The 23568-nt window shown below is 44.8% G+C and overlaps 1 protein-coding gene across 8 annotated transcripts in view; it reads right to left on the reverse strand.

The window, feature by feature from the left end:
* The window catches only part of kalrna (kalirin RhoGEF kinase a), an 83355-nt gene that overhangs the window by 23990 nt on the left and 35797 nt on the right, over positions 1–23568 (reverse strand). For 6 of the 8 annotated variants that reach the window (XM_064311502.1, XM_064311510.1, XM_064311503.1 and 3 more), the window contains 2 exons: positions 14432–14678; positions 2224–2510 (listed from right to left, as the gene is read on the reverse strand). In XM_064311502.1, coding sequence (XP_064167572.1) covers positions 2224–2510; positions 14432–14678 — 534 coding nt within the window. Of the gene's footprint in view, positions 1–2223; positions 2511–9576; positions 9777–14431; positions 14679–20709; positions 20896–23568 lie in introns of those variants that run through there. The other 2 variants (XM_064311507.1, XM_064311509.1) reach the window with 2 other exon arrangements.

Raw genomic sequence — 23568 nt, forward strand, 5'->3', positions numbered from 1 at the left:
GAAAAGCTTTGAAAGGTGAAAATTCTTTTTTACGGACTGACTTCATAAATAGGCCCTCATAATATCTGCTAAGACGTAAATATAAAAATGTGCTGGAGATGGAGCAATAAAACTAAACGGTGGTTAAATCCGTACAATCACAGAAGTGTGACTAACAGCCTGACATTTTCAACATTTGTCAGCACACGCCAAAGGAACGGTGGAATAAATGCCTCTCAAAGCATAATATGGGAATAACGGAAACCGCGTATAGCAATTTATTTCAGCACAGAGAAGACAGAAATTGAAGCCAAAAACAAAACAGAAGTTGCTTTTGTTCTACTGGATCGTGGTGTCTGGAAATATCATTTGCACGTGCATTTTGCAGTAACTGCCAGTTCTTCTTTCAATGAAAATGATACACTCTTATTTCATATAATGTTTCTGCAATGTTAAGCTGATACTGGAAAATGACCATGACATACATGCGAAACCAAAAAGCCTTCACTTGTTACGTAAATGCTACACCACTCAGACACACACACACACACACAAAGGCACACACTGTACACACAAACACATACACACACACACACCTACAACACTGAAATGATTCAAAGCATATAGGAAAGAGTTGCTCAGAAATATGGAAATTTTCACATGTGCATATTTCTCAAAACTGGAACAGGGAAACACTGAGTTGATTGTGTTGAGTATTGTACTGGAAACTGGCTTTGGCCTCAAACTACCCCAAGCTCAAGCCTGGGAAAGATCTTCATTCATACCATGCAAGATTTCATGCAAGAGTCTCTGCATGTGCCAAATCCATGCTCCTCTGCTTGTATTTCTTTCTAAAAATGTGTTCAGTGCGTTTCTGGGCATGACCCTTGTTTGCCGTGTGGGGTGGGGTGGGTGTGGCTACAGAGCCTGTGGGGTGGGCTCTTTAAGCTGAGCGTTTGTAGCTAGCTAGCTACTGCGATGGCAGTGGTGAAGAGGCAAAGTACAAGACACAGCAAAGCAAAATCACAAGCCGACAGGGCTCATTCAACCAGGGAGTCAACCTTGGAATTGCTTTTTCGCAATGGGGATGGTGAAGTTCACAAAGGAGTTAAAAAGTGACACGGAGTTGACATGTTATCTGTTGGAAATGTTTTCTGTTGGGCATGTACTGTAAGTAAATGTTAGCTCAAGCTATCCAGCTAGCTCAGTTAGGTAGCTAGGATTGCCGAAGTCGGCTACTCTGGGTGAGTGAGCAGGGTTGAAGATGGAGGAGGATCTTCTTTGAACATAAACACAGGACCGCAGCAAGGCTAAAAAATCCTGCATAGTATGTCTTTAAGGATTCTATATAGATGACTCTGTTTTCAGACGATGATGCAGACTGTATCACACACAGTCCACTAAGGAATCCTCACAACACACACTCCCGCAGGTTTCTGTTTCTCAATGGGGCGGGTCATAGAAACACTGTAGGAAGGCAGCAGCTTTTGAGGAGCCTTCCCCTGTGCCGAGAGCAGTTGTGCAATCGCAGCATTTATTAAGGATCAAATTCATAGACGAGAGAGTCTGCACAAGCTCCGGTCGACCGGTCGACCATGTGAACAGGTATTTTCTCAGTGCTGATTGGCTGCCTTAGCTGAATTCAGACTTTAGAGCTCTCGAATCGGAACAAGTCAAATGTGAAGGGAAAGACGCACTAAACATCAGGCTTCACCGCGATAAGATATGATTCGATTCTTGAGACTATGGTTTGATGTTAGGCAATATCACAAATTTTACTATTATGCGATTAAAAACAATCTAATATAGAAAAAAACAATCCAGCTAACACAGTCCTGTTACAACGTATACATACAACCAAAAGGTTGAGAGTGCAAAAAATCATTGACGGCATGTATAAAGAGGAAAAACAGCACTAGCCTCGAGTGATGAAGAGGTTATAAAAGAGTCATAAAACATAAACAATGATGTTGGCAGTGTTACTGGAGTGCAAACTGCCGTAAGATTATAAATATTTAAATAAATATTTTTCTGTGGCTCATAATGATAATGATTGATTGTATCGACTGCATAGGATCAGACTGTTGCCCTCTGAACCGATACAGGGATCCGGATCATTGTACCATTACACCCTTAGAGGCTATCCCATAGGACTATCTGGTCCAGGACAGACACGGCGAGACAGCCGGTTCGGCGGAAGGGGAGGGTTTCTGTCGTCACGGGAACGAGGGCGGAGCCACGTACCTCGTCGGCGCTCTCGTCCTGCGCCGCCCCGTCGTTCTCGCCGGGCACCCCCAGGTCGATGCTCTTGCGCCCGTCCCTCTTCTTGGGCTTGCTGGGGATCTTCTTCACGCTGCTGTCGGCCTTGCCGTGGCTGGGCCGGCGCAGGGGGCTGGTCAGCCACTTCTTGAGCGTGTTCCCCGAGCGCTTGGGCCCCGGCGAGCTGGTCTGGATGGAGCTCATGGAGGTCTGCGGCTGGAGGGTGGCCACCGACTCCGACTTCCCCTCCGGACCGCTCGACGAGTAGTTTTCTGCAACGGAGAACAGGCACGCCGCGTTTGTGAAAAGCACGCTCAGGATGTCATCAGGACGTCCTCACTCGTGGTGGCTCCAAGATAGTTAGAATTATCTGCTCTGCTCAGACCAGAGACAAAAGTTCAGAGTAGATTCTGCCCTAGAAAATGGAAAACATGAAGTCAATAGTTAAATCTGAGCATATCTGCGATAACCTGGAGCACGATCGTTAAGATTGGAAAAGGTTTCGGGCAGAATTGCTAACGACCTCTCTCTCGCATGACCACCCCAACGTACGCACAAACAGAAGTGTAGGGATCAGATATGAAACTGACCGAACCAGCTCCTCGCTAACTGAAAGAATGTCATCTCAGCAGCGTCCTTTCCAAAAACACATGACCACGCCAAACTAAAATAAAGTCAGGTCACTCCAAAATCATGTTCCATCTGAGAACAAATTATAATCCATGAATGGCACGTTTGTCCGGTATCCACATGGGACAAACACACGGTTCAGAAATAGACTCAGAAATAGTTTAAGTTCAAGCAGCCACACTGTCAGTCTGATGGCTGTTCTGCTGGACTTTATAGGTCACTCAAAGCACAGACAACACTGGAAGGTGCTACTGGAATCTAGAAAATTCCTTTTGTTTTAACTGATAAAAACGCAATACAGAAACTTGCTGAGACACACATGCAGTAATTCACTTGTGGCAATACACACACTCTATGTGATGATGTGTGAATTCTGTGTGATCCGTGAACAAAACATTTCAACATGTATAAAGTCTACAGTGCCTCAGCGTAGCAGAGAGACCATCAGAAACACCACAGTATCTGACAATGCCAGGACGGGTTCCGTCTAGTTTCCCTCATGGATAAAGATCCTGAAAGAGGCCCGTTTCTTTAGCTCCGACATGAAGCCGTTACAGACCAGACTGCAGCTCAGCTTAATTAATGCCCAGATCCCGCAGAAACCTTTCCTCTTGCTGCGAGCAATTACCTTAAGAGAGTGTGGCCATTACGTTCAGATCTCTGGTGTTCATTACTGAAGATGACAGAATCATCTCCACAAACACCCCATCATCTCTATAAACACCCTTCTCACAGCAAAGCTGCAAAGGATAATGAGAAGCAAAGCAAAAATATGGCAACACACGATCCATGCCATAGATGATTTGTTCAGGCTCATGGCAATACTAGATATATCATTATAATGTAATATTTATATTACACGCACACTGAACTGAAACCTAAATTGTGAAGTTGTGAACGTCTGAATATGCTCCATAAAGGAAGCGGTGGCCATTCTACCAAATCGGAGATAAACAAAGGAAGGAGGCGGGGATATTATTCAGCGTCCTACCGGTCAATGGTCATTTTACCGTTTGTCTGTGATTTCTGTGGGAGTCGATGGTGAAACTGGACACTTTAAACAGACAAAAGAAGTGAATAAAGTGTCTGGGATAATTGGCAATGGCAGGGTGACAGAGATCCAGTGCAGTGAGTTCCCAGAACTGTTCACACAGCAACATACACAAACACACATATAGCAACACACACACACATACATCCATCCAAATACACACACACAAGGACACAAATACACACACAAACTTGCACATGCACATACACACACACACACACACACACACATACATACATGCATGAACACACATGCACACACAAACTGGCATATGCACAAACACACGATTACACACATAAATCCAAAAACACACAAGCACACATGCATGCATGTACACACATGCACACACAAACGCGCACATGCTGTGACACGTTGCACACACACATGCATACACACGTGCACGCATGCACACACACGTACGCACACGCGCTCATAAGGACACATGCACACTCACAAAACTGAACAGAACGTATCTACGTTTTTTTGGCCTTTGGCCCTTGGCAAGTTTAATATTACATTTTCTGGTGTTGACACATCAAGATTTTCTAAGTGAAACTAACAAAATGCACTATAAAAATTCTACACAAATCCTTCTTGAATCTGCTACTCTAAAAAAAAAATGCACCACAGAAAACTGAATCTGGACCTTCAGGGTCAGCTCATCCACTTTTTCTTCACTGATTCTGATTCAATGCCCATTCCTAGAGGCTGCAGGAATGATCAGACTGGATCAGTGCTGCAATTTCAATCCTCAAACATTGGGCTGGGTTTGAATCCCACACACTGAGGAATTCTGATGACACACTATATGCAACCATTCCCTTTTTGCCTCTTGACAGTGACAGTCAGGTGGGTCTTAGAATGCAGTGAATCCTCAGCCTTGTTAGAGTGAGACCTCCCTCCACGTGTCGAACGAGATCCTTTAACAGAAGGGGAGGCTCAGCCTAGGCACAGTTTGCGGTGCCACAGAGGCTCGCTCCTCCCGCAAGCAGAAAACAACGGACCTCGGCGCTGACGACGGGCTCTTTGAGCGAATCACAGATGAATCATTAAAGGGGAAGTGACCTTGGGCAGGAACGAGTGGGAGACTGCGGTCAGACGCAAACGAGCAGAGCCGTATCAGCGCGGCGTCACCCTTCTCACGAACGCTGAGTTCGCCCCCTGCGAGCGTGTTCAGCGGGGCGCGGTGAGGTCTGTGGGGGGGGGGGGGGGCAGGGGGGGTGAAGGTGAAAGAATGCTGATTTCTGCATTCCTCTCAGGGTGTCTGTACACGGTCCATAGGTCCTTATCTGTTGTTTAGCTTAGCTAGCGTGAGCGCTGCACTCGAGATGCACCGGCCTATCAGGCAGAGCACACTCAGGAATAGCGCGCGTGCACTCACAGGTCATTCTGCCGGGTCAAGAGGGAAGAGTGCAGAAGGAGAACTGGAGAGGTCTACTGAGGCATGGTGAAGAGAATGGGTTCATAAGCAGGGTTGCAGGTTTGACTCCCATACTGGGAAGAGCTTTTGCACCTGTAAGCAAAGTACTTAAGACAAATTCCAGCTGTATTGTATGAAAAAGGGGAAGAAATCTCAACCTCACAGTGCTCATACCTGCTGGAAACCTCAAGACAGAAGCCCACACTTGAAGTCACTCTTTATCAGACTCATCTGCAGATCTAATGACCAGGCAGAGACACGAAAAGAGGACGACCGCTCACTAATTTTTCCGTACGTCTGCTCTCCTTCTCTGCTCTAACTTTAGGTAATCTCAAAGCTCAGCAGAACACACAAGCGACACCATAGAGCTGGTTTCACCACCAACAAACGCAGAAACTCAAACAGGAACACTCCCTCTTCCTCACAAGACTGCAGCGACTGAGTGGGAGTGTCTGCAGTAAGATTCTCATTTTCAGTCTAGCCTTCTGGAAAATGTGATGTTCCTTGAGGAACCAGCCCTCTATAAAAGAAGAAAAAAAAGACTAAAACTGCTGATGATCTTAATGGAAAATTTCACAATTTAATTATTTTGGTGACATTTTCTTGCTGACAAGACAAAAAAATTATAATAAATTCTCTCTAATCGCACCCAGTGTAACAGGACTAGACAAACACAGATACATAACGGAATGACTACAGCAAACATGGTTAATCAAATAATTATTTCCCGCCCGGATCAAAACCACATTGAAGGTATTATGCACACGAACTGCACACAACTGCAAAAACACAGATTACTCAAGCAATGTAAAATCACGATCCACACAGATCCATAAAAGATGTAGAGACTACAAGTTTACGAGTCTTTATTTTCTGTTGGAGAGACGTTTTTGTACGCACACGCAAACCGTACATACGCATTAAGGTAACAGAAGAAGGGCAGAAGGTTTGAGAGTGTGACGACATAAAATAAACAAAAACTTTTTTAATCTCCCGAGCATATATGCACAGCACTGATTGAGTGCCGTGGCACAGGGCTGGTCTGACTACAACGACAAGGTTGACCTTGAGAGCTTTTCAGCCTTGGAATTCTGAGAAAGAAGAAAAAAAAACACCAGTCGCAAAGAGCGGAGGCAACCATTAGCGAAGACGGCTCCTTCGGCTCCTTAATGACTGAGGCCTCCACCCACGAAACTGCGACCGACAACGAGCCCACAGACAGACCTGAAACCAGGGCAGGACAGCTGCCGGGAAGCCTGCGGTAAAATGAATGGGATTTTTTTGTGCTACGCGCGGCAAGTCTATCAACCCTCCCGCACAGCACCTGATCAATCCCACACGCACTGGGACTTCACCTGTTCTCTTTAAGGCTTGTACCTGGGCTTCAGACTACGAGATTGCACCCATGGCAAGAGAAACTAATACCCCAATGCAGCTAATAACAAATTATATGTATACTATTTAATCAAACTCGGAATCCTTATACGTTTGTAAAATATTCAAAAAATGATATCAAGAAACAGAAATCAGTTCCTTTTACTGATTAGGTCACTTATTTGTTTCCCCCACATACACTGTAGTGTAGATATAAAACAGAAATTGTACCGTTTGTAGTTGTAGGCTTTAGGCACAGCCCTTAAATTGTGAAAATCTAGGCTCGGTCTGTGGCGGGGGGGGCAGGTGTTTACCGCTGTGCCGTCCTGATAGGACGATCTCTGGTTTCGCTGGATTATGAAGCACAAGCCGAGCGCACATGGCCCGGGACTACAGCACACACCTGAAATATGACACTTAGGTGATGAAAGAGGAAAGCATTCCCAGCTGGATAAATAAACCTGGCCAACCTGCTCGCACAACCGACATGCCAGATCGCACCACGGCAACAGCCCACACACTTGCACAACTCACGCCCACTGCCATATATATTCTCCCACAAGAATATTACTACCGACATTTCAGACTTGACTGATCAAATGCCCATTTTCAGGCAATTTCCTCTATCTGTAACTATAACATTCCTGTGGTGATACCTGGGACAAAGCTTGAGGTGAGTTGCACCTGGCTTGCATTCCATGATTGTGAGGTAAACATACTTGCAATGCTTCACGTGCTTCTCCGATGCATCCTGTCATAAGCAAGTTCCTTACGTGAAAGGGGCTGACTTTACAGATCGCTTTGTTTCTGGAATGGATGCTAGTTTCATTTCCTCATAGTTCCACTGGTGGCATAGCAACAGGCAATTCTGAAAGATGTTTCAACATAGCAGGCATATTTTAAGACCTTTCACGGTCTCCTGTATTGGGATGGAGGTCGAGAGGGGACAAAAAACACAAAACAAAACTAAAACAAGAACAAAAAGAGTAAATAAGTACAGACAACCGGTCTGCCAAGAGCAAAGGCTGTAAAATGCTGATTCAGCAACTATCGGTGGCTTATAGTTTTGATTACAAATATGTTGAGGTAACTTGAGTTCAAGTGTGACTTCAAAATATGATTCACCGTCTCAGCTTCCTATTGCCCACAAGACTACTTATGAGTCATCTTCAAAGACAGGATATTTTTTTTTAATCTATCAGATGAAAGAGGATTAGTGGCCAGTTTATTTATCCCAAATACTACAGCATTGGCCTTGCCTTATTGATGAAGGATGTCTGCTGGAGAAACTGTTGGTAGCTGGTGCTGCCATATGACATTTTTTATGAAGTAGAAATACATTTTGTCATGTATTTTCAATGTTGAATTATACAGTACAAGTGCCCCAATCTGCATACTATTATTCACTGCAGGAGAGGATGAGTTGTCATATTTTGTCTGTAGTACAAAATAAACGTATGTCTTCCAAGAGAATAACTGCACAACCAACATGACAGGAGGTTTGCAGATACAAGTCCAACATCCCTTCATCGGTGTGTTGCTCTCTGAGTGAGCGAGTGATCGTGACTACAACTGTCTGTCTTATCAGTCGTTGCACAGAAAGACTTCCTGGGTTAATGGCTAATGAGTGAGCACTTTAGGTCACATTAGCATGGGGGCAAAGTGCTGCTCTGCCTCTGTCAACTCCCCCTCCGACTGCTGAACAGGCGGTCGGGCTCTGCACAAACACAATCTAAATGAAGAAAGTCAATTATACATGAAAAGGAAACGTTTCCCATTTGAACAGCACTGACCCTTCGCACAACACTTACGCTGCAAAAAACCGCTTCACATTATCCACCAGAAACCAGGAGCCCCCGGGGGAAAGAAAAACTAAAACAGAAGGATATCTACAGCTCATCAAAATCACGAGTGCCCGAAAGAAGTTCGCACGTCTCTTTTCACCCCAAAAAGTACTTCACAATAAGTGTATACAACCTTCCGTCAAATTCTGTCAGGCGGCAGTGTAAAACGGTGAACGGCGAACTGGGCTTACAGCCAAACGGTTGTAGGTTTGATTTCCAGATAGGACACTGCTACTTCACCCTTTAAGGTGTGAGATCACAAATATGCGATTAGAATGTTCTTAACTGAACATTCTAATGCCGATGTCACAATCGCTACTGGGAATTGAAAGCAATGGAATTCTAGAACACTGACTTAGAATTTTGATAAAAAAAACACTAGAGAAAACCTCCTCTAAAAACGGTTAACCTAATTTGCTTCAGTATATCCTGCTGTACGCACGAGCACGATATTAAAATGAGTTAAACTGTACGTATCACAACAATCTACAAATTGCCAGTTATGAAACTAAAGGAATGATAACATTGTACTGCACCCATACGTCTAGTTCCCATACTGCAAATACAGCCAGGTTTGCTGGGGTGTTGCACAATTCATTAAGATATCAGATAAGTGCAGATAGGCAATGCATTCCCTATACAAAGCAGCCACAAGAATTTAAACTAGTCTCAGCTCTATCATTAAAGTACAGTCTTTAATAAAAAAGGGCATTCGGAATATTTTACATTCAGAATGCACTGCTAACACCATTCACATGTGACTCACTTTCACAACATATAATCTGAATCTGAAAAACAACACTGGTTCAATAAGCATTTGAGCATTCCAGACGGTCCAGACACCATTCCAGTACTTTCTCTCCCATTCAAAAAAGCATTTATCCCGCCGCTTAATGTTTATGCTGTTCCTGAAGCATCACAACATTTCCGTACCTTAACACCGTTCCAGAACCTTGCCACCATTCCTGACCCTACAGCTGGGAAGGGGGGGGGGGTGTTTGGGGGTAAAAGTTACGTACCTGCCACATTGTAACAGCAGCATTTAGCCAGGAGCCAGTCAACGCAGACACAGCAGGAACAGCAATTCCAACCGCCTTTCATCCTGCTCACACACTACCATGGCAAGGGAAACACCCGCGGGAACAAGAGAGGAGGGAGGTCCCAGCCAAGTAGTGACTGTAGTCCAGGCATCCAGACACTGCTCTCTAGTACGGACTGGCCCCGCTGCAGCACTGCCTGCTCCTGCTGAGGGGAGGAGCCACTGGGGGGGAGGGGCCGGCTCTCTGCTCCCACACCGACCGCCTCGTCTTCACAGAGCGAGCGGATTAAGAGAAAGCACAGACTCACGTTGCAATCTGCGTTAAACAAAGGCGCTACTGAGGCTAGCCTCCCAGCCTGCTGAGATAACTGATGAACACGTAGACGCAGAAAACACAGCGCTCCCATAATGCGTCAACACAACCTCATAACGCCTGCCAGGTAAAACAGGTTTTCTGCTCAAGTTTTTCCTACTACTAAAGGTCTGTCAATCATGTATAATACCACCCATTTAAAAATTACTCCCATGTACGACACTTTACTTACTCATCAGATATAATCTGTAGAGAACAGAGCACTACTTAACCTTTACCTGCTCATCCTATGACAAATCTAGAACACCTCAACCTGCACAGTAAAAGGTCCGTTGTTAAATTAACTTTAACAGAGTACACACGAGTCCAAAAGGAACCGTATATACTCTGTAAGAGTTGATCAACACTGAAAATTTTATTGTGTGCTCATGATACCACCACATTGTGAAATTGCGCAGTGTTTTTTGTACGTGCCTGTTCAGGTAAATTGTGGTTTGACTGGCGGTTGAAGGAGCAGGTTTTGAGGGAAAGCTGCGCCCTCTATCACTAAGCACCACTGCAGGAGTGTCCCCTAATTTTCCGCACAGGAACTCTGCAGATCCCTGTACCGCGGTTCTGAAGTTGTGGTGCTGCCCCAGTTTCAACTGACACACGGGGGAACCGACTGCGTCTGAAAGACTGCAGTCACCTTCCCTCCACCGCTGCTCTCCTCTCCCTTACCCCCCCCTTACTCTCCCAATCTCCCTCACCACGTCAATCTCTCCATCGCGCACGCAAACGCACGCAGACTCTCAATCAATTCATTCCTCGCAATTACGTAGTGCTTTTCTCTCTGGCCGGCGACTCAAAAGCGCTTCACAGCGATGAGAGAGAAAGTCGCCTCACCCGCCGCTAATGCGTAGCACCCGCCCGGGCGATGCATGGCGGCCATTTTAAAATCAGATGCTCACCGCACATTAGCTGAGGTAGAGAAGGAGGGAACTATTTTCAGCCAATTAAATCGGGGGGCGATTAGGCGACGGGTCGAGAGAACCAGGAGTCTCACACACACCCACTTGTGAACACGCATCCACGTGCGCACCAGGAAACAGACACAGGCCCGCAGGTGACTAATGATGAATGACTAGTGATATGCAGGTGATTAACGAGCTGCATTTCTGCGGCGGACATGGAGAGGAGACGTATTTAAAAAAAAGCAGGATTAAGTATGACACACCCAGTACAAACACAGCTCCCTCCACTCCTCCAATCGGACTGCACGCAGACGCGTGCAACCAAGCGACAACTGGTCAATGAGGCTCCGTAAGAAAAAGAACTGTCCAGATGTGGAAACGAAGAGAAGCGTAACGCGCTGCAGAGAGAAGGTGGGCTGCTGTTCTGCTCCTCACTGCCTTATCCATCCTGAGGGACATCAACGCCAGGAACGGCTACCCTGGCACATTTCCACACCGATTTGTGCAGGTGTTCATTAAAATGGCCTATCCCACAAAATACACCCAATCGCTGGCTGTTTAAATCATTTGTCATTCTTGTTATTCGCTGGTTTATTCATCAGTTTTGGCCGCCGGCGAACGGGACAACCGTTCGGGGCGACGCCCGAGCGGGGTGAAAACAAAGAGGTGCCGTTGCTGTTTGCATTTCCATACCGGGACAAAGTAAACAAAGCAAAGCCGTATTTTTTTGCATCCCGTCATGGACAAATGACCCAGGCATTCCCCACTACTGTGTTGCCACGTGCACTGAACTGCGCATAAGCAAATCCATGAACAAAAAGTCTTTTAGAGAACCACCATCATCGCACACCACCTGTAGCCACATACGACCTTGTTTCCATGCACAACCTCATAAAAAACCCTGATGCTATTTATGGATATCAATACATGAATATACTGGTATGACTACATGTAAAAGATATTTTTTTTTAAATAAACAGCCTTCATTGATAGGATGATAGCATGATGAAAGAGCAAAGCATTAAAGAGTGAAGCTCTTGTAACCTAAAGGTTGCAGGTTCAATTCCGTACAAGTACCTCAAAGCATTCAGGTGGCAAAGCCTGTTCAGGCTTATACTGCAGATTCAGCCATATCTACGACCCCTTGTCTTTTGTCACAGCTGGTCTACATTGTCTCAGTGACAGCTATGAAAATCACACACGCTCAGAAATTTGATTTAATGCATTTCTTAAAGAGAGAGGAAAAACACTATATAGTTAGACACTATTCTTATCTCCAGTCACAAGGATCTTTTATTTAAAGAACACAGAGAGCTTTGTTTTGACAGCATCCCTGTTCACAGAACACTCACAGACCAAAAGACAAAGTGTGAACAAGCACAAGTAATATAAATACAAACTGATAAACTGAGAATTAATTTCCTTGCCATCAAGGTCAGTTAGCAAACAGTATAGCAACAAACTTTGAGGTAGGAATGTGCTTTCAACAGTACTAATAAATGCTATTAGAAAGTGCAGTTTTAGGATTAGCCTCCTAAAAAACCCTCGGTAACACTCAAACCCTTCGACATAAGGCTGACATAACGCTGTAATGCACATGACATAGCAGCTGTCACAAGATGGCATATCAGATGATGCCTGCTTATGTCAAATGACTTAAAACTGTCATTTGACATAAGCAGGCATTTTGCGGTAAATGTAACATGTCATAAGATTTAATGATAAGTTATGACAGATGTATGTCAATTGAGCAGACATAATCTGTTATGCAGTCTTGTGACAGCCATTATGCCATGTGTATAACTAAATGCTATGTCAGCCTTATGTAGAAGTGTTCAAGCAAAGTGTTGCCAATCTATCAAACGTTCTACATTGTTTAGTGATCGGTTACGGAGATTTCTGTTACAAATTCCCAAATGCAACCCTCCCCAAACAAATCACTTCCATTCGTTACAAATGCACATGGGCAACAGGAATCGTGCTATTTTTAAAACACAGGAACTGCAGTGAAGGAGGAAGCAGAATTGTGGGATTAAAGGCAACAGTGTATAAACACAGGAGATCTTTTGGCCTTCTCTGTGTGAAGGCCCGGCTGACCTTTCGTGCGGCCCCATACCTTCACAAAGCAACTGTTGTTAACTTACTGATGATGCATTCGCAACTCTGCCTATAACAAGCACAACTTCCCATCAGAACCCGAGGGAAAAAAATGTAATCCCCAGTGTAGTCAGGTCTGAGAAAATTCGATAACTAGAATCACATAGCGACAGTATTCAAATTAGTTAAACACAGAATGAATCTCCTGAATCACGATGACTAGCCGGGTGTATGCGGTCAAATAATACATGGTCAATGTGTTTGCAATGAAGGCATTTTAATGTAAATTCCCCTGATTAATCAAAAATGTAAGTTAAGCAGAGCTGCTGGCTTTTTTCAGTGTGTATCAGGCTGTTAGTCAATTATTAAAGCTCAGTGTATCTGCACGACCATCAGTTCTGCAGGCCAGAGAAATAGAAGCGAGCTCGGTTTCCTCCGCCAGGAAGCGTTCACAGCGACCGAAGCGCGGAGAGAAGTGAAAAACAGACCCCCCCCCCGCCCGGCCGTTCCCAAAACGAAGCGCTGCGAAAAGGGATGTTTTAAACTGGGATCTGCCAAACAAAGGAAACGAGGCACCGAAGACAAAGGAAGTCCCCCCCAGACAAAAAAAAAAGAGTTCCATCGGTTTCCCGCCACGGGTGCAGCCGACGACCATCGCAGTCGTGCACACGGCAACCCAGTCGCCAAGAGAGCCCCAGCCTGGAGCCAAACCAGCCAGCACTTACAAACGCAGCCAGTGCCTTTATAAAAACTTCATGAAGATGAATATACTTGAGAAAGATGTATCTTAGACACCCAGCATCTCCTATTATCCCGATCAATAGTGCCCTCTACAGGATTTCAAGAGCATAGCAAAACGTATCTGAGTGGTAAATGAATATTACATAACGTGCGTGACAAATGCAGTGTGTGCGCCAACCGAATGGCGTGCTGAAATACACAAACGAAGATAATGATGCGCTCCTTACCTCTTCATCTTAAGCCTTGCATTAAAATTAAGCTTGGTAAAAATTACAACTGCATGTCAGAGTAACATATAAAAACAAATTCTGATTTTAGATACAGCTGTGAAGATTTTTTTTTTGAAGTAACGACTAAAAAAAAAATGATATGGAAGGGGAATATCCATTTTAATTATTACACATTTTCATTATTTATTTCTCGTCCTCAACATCCATTCCAAAAGTACCGCACGGATAATTATAAGTAAAATCTCGGAGGTTGGTAAATCACACATGAAATGCACCAACTAAGTTTGAAAGATGCAACAAAATAGAAATGGGAATGCACATGGAGAATTAAGTGGACAATTCATAGAAGTTTTGCTCTTCACTGTTACTATAAACCAATCACATTGGCAATCCTTGGTTGTTATGGCGATGCTAATACACTGCATTTGAATCTGAAAGTTTCCTTGACTCTGGAGGAGCCCGGCAGCCACAGGCCCCCCCCCCCTCCCGAGGCATCCTTACCTTTGCCCGCCGGGAAGAAGCTCTCCATCTCCACGCTGCTGCGGGAGTGCGAGATGCAGAGGGTGCTGCTGGGAACCAGGCCCTCCTGGGGGGGGCTCCGGTCGGTGGTGCGCACCAGGCACCAGCCGGGGCGGTCGCCGGGCCGCTCCAGGAGCTCCACCGTCTGGCCCGTCTGGACGCTGAGCTCGCCGCCGCAGCCCGCCGCGAAGTCCTGGAGCACCACGGTGAGCTCGCAACCGCCGGAGAGCTGGGGGAGGGAGAGTGGGAGAGAGAGAGAGGAGAGGGAGGAGAGGGAGAGAGAGAGAGGGAGGCTCAGTGAGTCAGGCTGTTTAAACAAGGCTCAGACCACTCCCAAAACTCTTTATTCTGATCCAAAGGAGAGCTGAACAACTCAGCGATCAAAGCAGAGAGATCACCATGGACACAAACCCTTTTTTTTTTTTTTTTTTTAAATGCCTTTTGTTTTGTGACCGAAGCTTATGTTGACAGTCTGTACTCATGGCCCATGTCCAGTCGCCATTAAGGCGTGTACAATATAACTTCATGCCAGCTGTATAAAGCCCTACGTTTTCCTGCCAGTTAAATTTCATTGCCACTTTATCTGAGGGAAAACAATTGTAGTGCACGTTCACAGTACCAGTATGCACCAGCCATGAAGGGTGGTGTATCACACTTATTTAATGATCTAATTATTTGCTTGGTAAGATAAAGAGAATAAAGTACACTCACAAATACGATTTAAGCCTTAGAATCACAAGGCTCAGTTTAATTAGAGCTCTGCAAAGAATACTTTTTCCCTGGGGCACCTGCCCCTCCCTCGCCCTGAGTTCTTGGACCGCTCTAGCCCTGTCCCACATTCTGTGGTCACAGACGGCTGCAGCCCTGCCCCTCCCCCTCACGCTTGAACCCAGCCAGGAGTTCCAGATGCATCGCCCTGCCGCTCGAAACTGCACTATTACTTCTCTTCATTCTGTTTTTCCTGCTGGTTTATTGCCTCAACTGTAACCTGCTCAGCCCGTTTTTATTTGAAGTGATAGATCCTCTATTACATTCCTGTTACGTCCATTCTACCCCTATTTTACACCAGGCTGGCCAGTGGAGGATGGGCTCCCCTCTAGCCGGGTTTCTCCAGAGATTTCTTCCCAGTCAGGGAGATTTCACATGCCACCGTGTCGGGATTTGTCTTTAGTTTTTATTTTAACCTCATGCGCTTGCTATCTGGAGATTCAGGCCCGGTTCTTACTCTTTTCTGCTAACCTGTAAAGCATCTATGTGTTGGGTTTCTGTAAAAAGCGCTATACAAATAAATGTTGTTGATTTCATTCGATGTTTAGACCAAGTACAAAGCACCAGCACATCACACGGAGCTGATGCCGCTATGGCGAACAAGAAAAAAGCGCCACATTAATGCACCCCTGGAGGGAAGGAAGCCACAGCAGGACGCACAGATCCCCGCGGTAAATTAATTCCCCTTTCTCACACTTCCTGAAACATACTAGTTCCGGGAAGGAAACGCAAGACCTGAAGAAATAAGAACGGAGCGCAAGTAAGAGTGGATGTAAAACTGGGACTGCTTAATCCTCCTGTCAGATGGGACAGCCAGTTCCCCTTGAGTGAAGCCATTTACTCTTTCCTCACTGTGTGTCCTCATCCACAAAATGCTAAATAAGACACAGGACTAAGGAGACTAAAGCGATGTACCGTAATTACCCCACTGCCCATTGCTGCCGGGGATTACAGGAGCTAAACGAGAGAGAACAGGTTCTTCTGAACTCGACCGGTGACAGACTCGACTCACAAACGATTCTGTCACCCCCAGCTGAGATGATGATGTCAGCCGGAAGCGCGCATTAATGTTGAGTGACAGCATTAACGCCACATTGGCACAACCCTAACCTTCCACGCAGTCTCATGGATTCTGGATCTGTCGCTCCGGTCCAGGAGTCAATGTTCTCTCATTAACTTCTGAGGGCTGTGGAAAATGACTGAAAAGCCATTTGTCTCTCCGGACAGCCTCCTTACCACTCTGACAAATAATGACCCATTCCAGACATTTATGTTCCATTAAACAAGAACTGCAGGAGGTAAAATATGTATTTACACATATAATTAACATTAAAAACAACAAATGTGACGTAAATAAAACCATTTAATATTAGAGCGCAAAACCGTTTTAAAATTTCTCAGAAAGCATTTGGCACTAAGAGTAATTAGCACTGCACTATCAATTAAGAGCATTCTTCACCACTTTAAATAACAGTGCTTGGCCCTACTCTGCCCAGTAATTGTTTAGCACCACTCACTACAGTAAGACATTTTAGCATCCCACTCTTAATTAAGAGCACTTAGCATCATGCTCTTCAGTAAAGACCTTCTAACACAATAAGCTCAATTAAGAGCACTTGGCATCACGCTCTTCAGTAAGACTTTCAGCACCTTCTCCCCAATTAAGAGCACTTAGCATCACGCTCTTCAGTAAGATTTTCAGCACCTTCTCCCCAATTGAGAGCACTTAGCATCACGCTCTTCAGTAAGACCTTTCAGCACCTCACTCTCAATTAAGAGCGTTCAGCATACACGCTCTTCAGAAAGAACACTTGGTGCTGCCTCCTTCAGAAGCGTTCAGCTCCACACTGCGCTTCCAGGGTGTGCAGCTCTGCCCTGTCCAGTTAGGGCACGCCTTTCCTTCTCGTAAATCCCAACAGCCGGGCCCGAAATGCTGTGAGAGCAGCTCCTTCCCCCTTCGGTGTTGAATTTGGCCGCTTGTTCGTGCCTCGAGACCAAGAGGGCTCCCGGAGCGCTCGTATCTCTCGGCCGGACGCGGAGGTCCTGCGGCACAAGTCCGCCCCCCCATCTGGTCTGGGAGAAGGGGAGGGGACGCTGGCCAATCAGGCCCCCCACCGTCCCCCAACTCCTCAAGGACGCACTAATCCAGACCACCGGGCACGTTTGGCAGACACGCGCAGCGGGGCGTCGGGCTTTTGTTTTTCTTCCTTCCCCGACTCCGTTTTCTCGCGTTCAGCTCATTTGAACCTGAACGCGCCGGCTCAATGGAGTGCTCCAGCTCAAGCGCCGCCACGCGCGTCGGCTATTAGCGACGGCGCAGCCTGGGCGCGAAGGGCCATGAAAGAGTGAGAAAAAGCAGGGCTCATTACACATTAATGGACTGCAGAGATTAAGCAGTTCACTGCATACATACACTCGCTGAAGTTACTTTAGCCACCTTCAAGGGATCGCTTTTGTAATCAATCAAGTGTTGTGTTCGGGCAAGACAGGAGGATAAATAACGTTCTGAAGATTTACGCCCCTTCAAAGAAGATTAATCACCCCACTCAGTCCTACTGTGGGTCTCCAATACAAGTAATCCTCACCCCGCTAACAGGAACCTACTCTCTCTCTCAGAGCTTTACTCTGGGTCTCATTACTGTGCTCAACTCTAACTCTATCACTTCGTACTGTAGCCCAATCTGTTTACCATAAAATCTGTCATCTTATGGCAAATCCAACCCGGTGTGACATTTTGTCAGTCAGCCAACTTATACACATAGAACTCAACTTTTTCCCAGTTGATCGTTTCAGCAAGCATAAGAGGAATAAAAAGCTATAACATAAACTATACAAACTTCAATAAATGTACAAAACACAGAGACAGAACAAATAAGTACTCTTTCTAGGTAGTTATTTTTGGGCAGGTTATTTGTAAAGGCAGCTCACGTCCACTGATATGAGTTGATAAAGTTGACATAGATAGTGGAAATCACGTGGTGGGAGGCCTTGAGTCAGATTCGGAGCTCTGCGAGGCAGCTGGTTGGCCGTTTGGCTCCAGCTGTGGAATTTATCGGCCATTCCGGCTCAGAGGGAGGGAATCCTTTTCCTGTCCACCTGCTTTCACTTACAACTTTTGACATGATGTCATCCATGTTGGCTCTCTGGGGCCCAGGAGTGAGCAGAACCACAAACACATAAAGGGTGTGGCACTTGTCATGCAACGCTGAAATGTAGTGTTGGTGTAATGTAGCCTGCACTGCAACCTGTGCTGAAATGTAGCTGTAAGATGAGTCAGTTTGCTATTTAACATGATTGATGCCCCCAGATCGCCATGCAGATTAGAATGCAATCAAGCAAACTGAAATCTGGGAGCACAGTTACGCAAAACAGGGCTCTACAGTGCTCACATTTTAATACTGTACTTAACCTGGACCGAAGCAGTGAAAGGTCCATTACATTCAGTTTAGATCAGACAAAAACACTTGCACAGGAAAAGTACTTCAGTCCATTATTCCAGCTACTATTCCTTCCTGCTCTAAAAAGCATTCAAGCAGAACTTTAGTGAGAAAAAACATCAGGACCCACAGATATCTCCACCATCTGCCGACCATGTCCCACGCTAACGTGTTAGCACATCTCACTACCATTAGCAGCATGGGCACTCCTTGGAAAAAATGTTTGAGCCCTGCAAAACACAGCGATGTTTATAAATAAAAATTGATTTTACTTTTAAGCTGACACAAATTAACATCCCAACCTACTTATTTCACAAAACTGTAATTCCCAGCCGAGAATATTAGAATGCCATGCCAATTCCATCTGAATATAAAGCTTTCTGTGCTGCCTCTGGTGTCATTTCTGCCTATTTTGTTTTAAATGTAGGTAAATACCCCTTATGGAACAATTCTTTGGAATAATTTTAAGCGTTGCCAAAAATTCGGGAAATAACTGATTTATAGGCTACTACCATTCCAGTGTGGACTAATCTGAAATCTGAAATCTATGGTACGTATGTGAAATGATCTTCACAGTTCCAAAATTAATGTTTTAGAAAAATGAAGGGTACAGTCAAAAAAGAAAGAAAAAAAATGCACTGAAGGACATAAGTAGAAACCTATAATCTTCCTTCAATAATTACAGGTTGTGGGACTCAAAAATGCAGAAGAAAATCGGACGAACTGAGTCTGCCCTGTCTTGTACGGAATGAAGTGTTTGGAACCTCTGCTTGTCCACTGAAAATGTCTTGAGCAAGGTTCTGCAGGAAAATTAAATAAAAACAAACATGTTTAGCAGCCAGACCCAAAGACAAATATAATTGCTCTTCGCTGAAGTGTGACCCTGTCCCACATGTGCTAGGGGCAAGCATGCTTACACTGCGCATGTATGAAAAGCACTCACCCAGGGTGAGATTTGAACCCGCAGCTCTCGTTTGCCCAGAGTCTCCTAAGACGCAACACGTTACCAGTCAGCTAAAGCCTCTAGCTAAGAGCAATGTTTTTTTTTTTTAACCCTAAGGTTGCATTGCAGAGGTGTTGTCACGGTAACTTGCTAGAAGGCATTCACTTTACTGTACCTCACTTTGTTGTGTAGCGTGAACTTGCCAAGCTACACCCGCTACATAAGCAGATGTGGTTAGAGCACAGCAGTGTAAAAGCGTGTACAAGAACATTGCTCCAGCAATTTCCCAATACTCCAAAAATACTGATGCACAAGTACTACTACATTAAAACCTACAGTACAAAGGCATACAAAATCTATTCACGTGTAAGGGAGCGACAAAGTAAATATTCAACATCTGAATGTCATAATACAAGGCGTTTCCTCTGCTGAGGTCAGGATTGTAAGCCTTTTAACACCAGAGCTTATGGTCTTCGAACAGAAAGAGTTACGCACATTCATGTTCATTTTAACTAGGATCCTAAAAAAAGTCTGCCATTAGCATATTCATTTGTATTTGTCAGTAATGCATATATAGCTTAATCTAATTCAGTTATAATGGCATGTTTCCTGTTCGCAGGCCCCGCCCCCAGCATAAAATACATAACCACTCATCTGCTCCAGAGATGTTATCAAGGAGAAAAGCTTTAAAAATGGCTTTCAGTTGCCAAGTACTGTACTTAACCTGGATATAAACAGAGAAATGTCCATTACATTTAGTTTAGATCAGACTAAAACACTTCCACAGTGAAAATATTTGAGTCCATTATTCCAGTGAGTATTCCTTCCTGCTCCAAAAAGCATTCAAGCAGAACTTTTGCGAGAAAAAACTCCAGGCAGCATCTGCCAACTACGTCCCCGCTAACGAGTTAGCACATCTCACCGCGGCAAAACCGCACCAAAAATCATTGACATTGTTGTCAGATATGACATAAATCTAGTACATCGCATCACAAAACACATTACAATGTAACAACAAATAAATTCAAATCAAGGAAGAAAAAAAAACAACAAAACACACTTCTGCTAGCTTGGCTAGTCACTCAATGGAAATCTGCAGCGCCGCTACTCACACGACTGCCCTCCTTTGGCAGTTTAAAACTCATCCACTTTGGCATAGTGGCTCTCTGGAGAGTGAGGCAGGCAGCGGGGCAGTCAATGCCTGACCCTGAAGCGCGCCGTCAGCCTGTGGAATCCTACCACACCTGCGGCCAATGAGAGGCGAGCTCTGAGCTGCTCTCTCTGACAGCTGAGAGAGAGAGTGAGCGAGAGAAAAGGACAGAGCAAGAGAGGGGGTGTGTACGTGTGTGTGTGTGTGTGTGTGTGTGTGTGTGCGTATGAGTCCGATAGAGTGAGCAAGAGAAAAGGAGAGAGCAAGAGAGGGGGTGTCTACGTGTGTGTGTGTGTGTGTGTGTGTGCGCGTATGAGTCCGATAGAGTGAGCAAGAGAAAAGGAGAGAGCAAGAGAGGGGGTGTCTACGTGTGTGTGTGTGTATGAGTGCAAGAGAGAGTGAGAGAGAGTACAGGACAGAGCAAGAGAGGGGGTGTGTGTGTACATGTGTATGTGTGTGTGAGTGCGAGAGAGAGTGAGCGAGAGAAAAGGACAGAGCAAGAGAGGGGGGTGTGTGTATATGTCTGTGTGTGCGTGCATGAGAGAGAGCGAAAGAAAAGGACAGAGCAAGAGAGGGTGTGTGTCTGTGTGTATGTGAGTGCAAGACAGAGAGAGCACGAGTGTGTGTGAGGGCACGTGTGAGCGAGACACAGCATGTGAACAAAAAAACATGAGCAAGAAAGAGAGGAAGAGGAAGTGATAAAGAGCACGAATAAGACGGCGCACAAGATGACATGCAAGAGAGAGCAAGAAAGGAGAGAAAGATAGAGAAAGAGAAAGAGAGTCTGTGGCTCAGCAGTCCTGTCCTGTCCTAAGAGGACAGTCTTGTGACTTACAGTACAGACGCCGCAGTGATGCTCGCAGAATAGGTTCATTATGCGAGGAAAGCCGCAGAAGAACACACTGGTGCATTGAGCAACTCTCCAGGGCAGCGCTAAACGCCTCAGTGTTACCCTCTCCACTGTAATGAAGAAACGCAATTAGTCCCTGGCGGGAGAACAAAGAATCGGTCCCGTGGGGGGAAACTACCCTGTGTGATGAACGGAATTATGCACTCGAGGGGAAAGAGGAGAGGTGGACATATGCATATGTATTAATCATCATAAGCATCATCTCAACTTCTACATGATCACAAAAAGCAAATGCAGTATGATAGCATTACATTCATGAAATTATTTTAAAAAACAGACCTTCAAGATGTCTCCACCATAAACATAACCAGAGCTGCCAGACAATTCAAAAGTAAAATAAAAAACTGCAATGTGAAGCTACACAGTAGCAGTAATAATTTCGATAAATTTGTACAATAAACAAACTTATTTTCTAGTGGTACTACAAGAAGGTGTGCGCTACAGAACAGACTTTGGTATGAAAGCAGAGTCTGTTCTGTTCAAAGTCTGGCTGGTTCTAGGCATCTCGCCAAAGCGGTTACAAACGGATAATAGGATGATGAAAAATATAAAGAAAGCCAGATGCTGCATATATTGGGAAAAATACTGAGTATAAATCAAAGTAAGCAGTATTAATGCCATGCTATGCCTTCATCAAACCACATTTCTCTGCCCAGTTCTGGGCTCTGCACTAAGAGGAGGACACACAAGCTCTTGGCTCAGTTCCCAAAATAGACCATAGCAACCTACAGACGGTTAGACACACGTGTTGCGTATTGAAGAATCTTCAATTGCTGGTGCGTGAAAGAGTACGGTGGTACATTTGTGAAAATTTCAAGCAGCCCATGATAAGAAATACTGCACTAAATGATTGCCAAGATTAATATGTTAGCAACAAGTAAAATATTTTAAATTCTAAATGATAAGTATGTTTGAATTGCTGTCAAAAATGTGATGAAAAGATACAACATAGACTACTATATATGCATTTGAGTTGTTGTTGAATTTTATCTGGCGCTGTTCATAACTTGATACATTCATTAGTTCAGAATATGATTCAGAAACTTGGTGACACCACTGAGATGACATAACTCTTCTCAATGATACACTAGCACCACCAATGTCCTGAAGCTGGCTGATTATACAGACCAAGGCAGGAGATTGTCCTCAGCTGCCTTCAGTGAGCAGTAACCTGGTCACCGAAGTCCGCTCGCATTTCAGGCGAGTCTGGGCAACACAAACACGCCAGATCTCTTTAGCCTCCACAGGGGTGTCAGCATCCAGTGCTGCAGTGTCTGCTGGTATTCAATAAGTTTCAGCACTTATATGATTATGCAAGTAAATGATTGCCTGAAAGGCTGAAACACACCTTGCTTCCAAGGCCTTAATTGGCTAGTGACTGAAAAACAACCACAATAACCTACAGACCCAGCAGCCTTCCAGGACCTGGGTATGAGAAACCCAAGTCTCAACAAAAGGAGAAACACGTTTGGATTTGAGTTCAGCAGAACAAGAGGACATTGGCAGAAAATACCTCATCATAAAGGTCACACCAACATTTCTTTTCCTCCACAGGGTTACTTTCTAGGCCCTAGCAATGAATGCAGGTTTTTGTTTCAACACAAAAAAATTCAGCACTCTGTTGCAAGCCTGAATTGTAACAAGTTGTTAACTGCACTTGATTATGGAGTTTTAATGTCTGCTGAGAGATGACTGATCCGCCCAAGGCCACTGTAGGACAGAAATAGCCATGTATGCCATTTAGAATAGACTATGTATTCATAAGTATTCAAAAGTATTCATTTGGAAAGATATAATGATTTCTAACTGATTCAATTTCAGGCAGCCAGATGAAATCAGTAAAGTCATTTCAACTGACAGTAGCGTGGGGACACCTGGTCACTTAAACTAAACTGTGTGTGGAGATCAAAC

Source organism: Anguilla rostrata, chromosome 15, assembly GCF_018555375.3.
Source record: "Anguilla rostrata isolate EN2019 chromosome 15, ASM1855537v3, whole genome shotgun sequence".
Taxonomy (NCBI): Eukaryota; Metazoa; Chordata; class Actinopteri; order Anguilliformes; family Anguillidae; genus Anguilla; species Anguilla rostrata.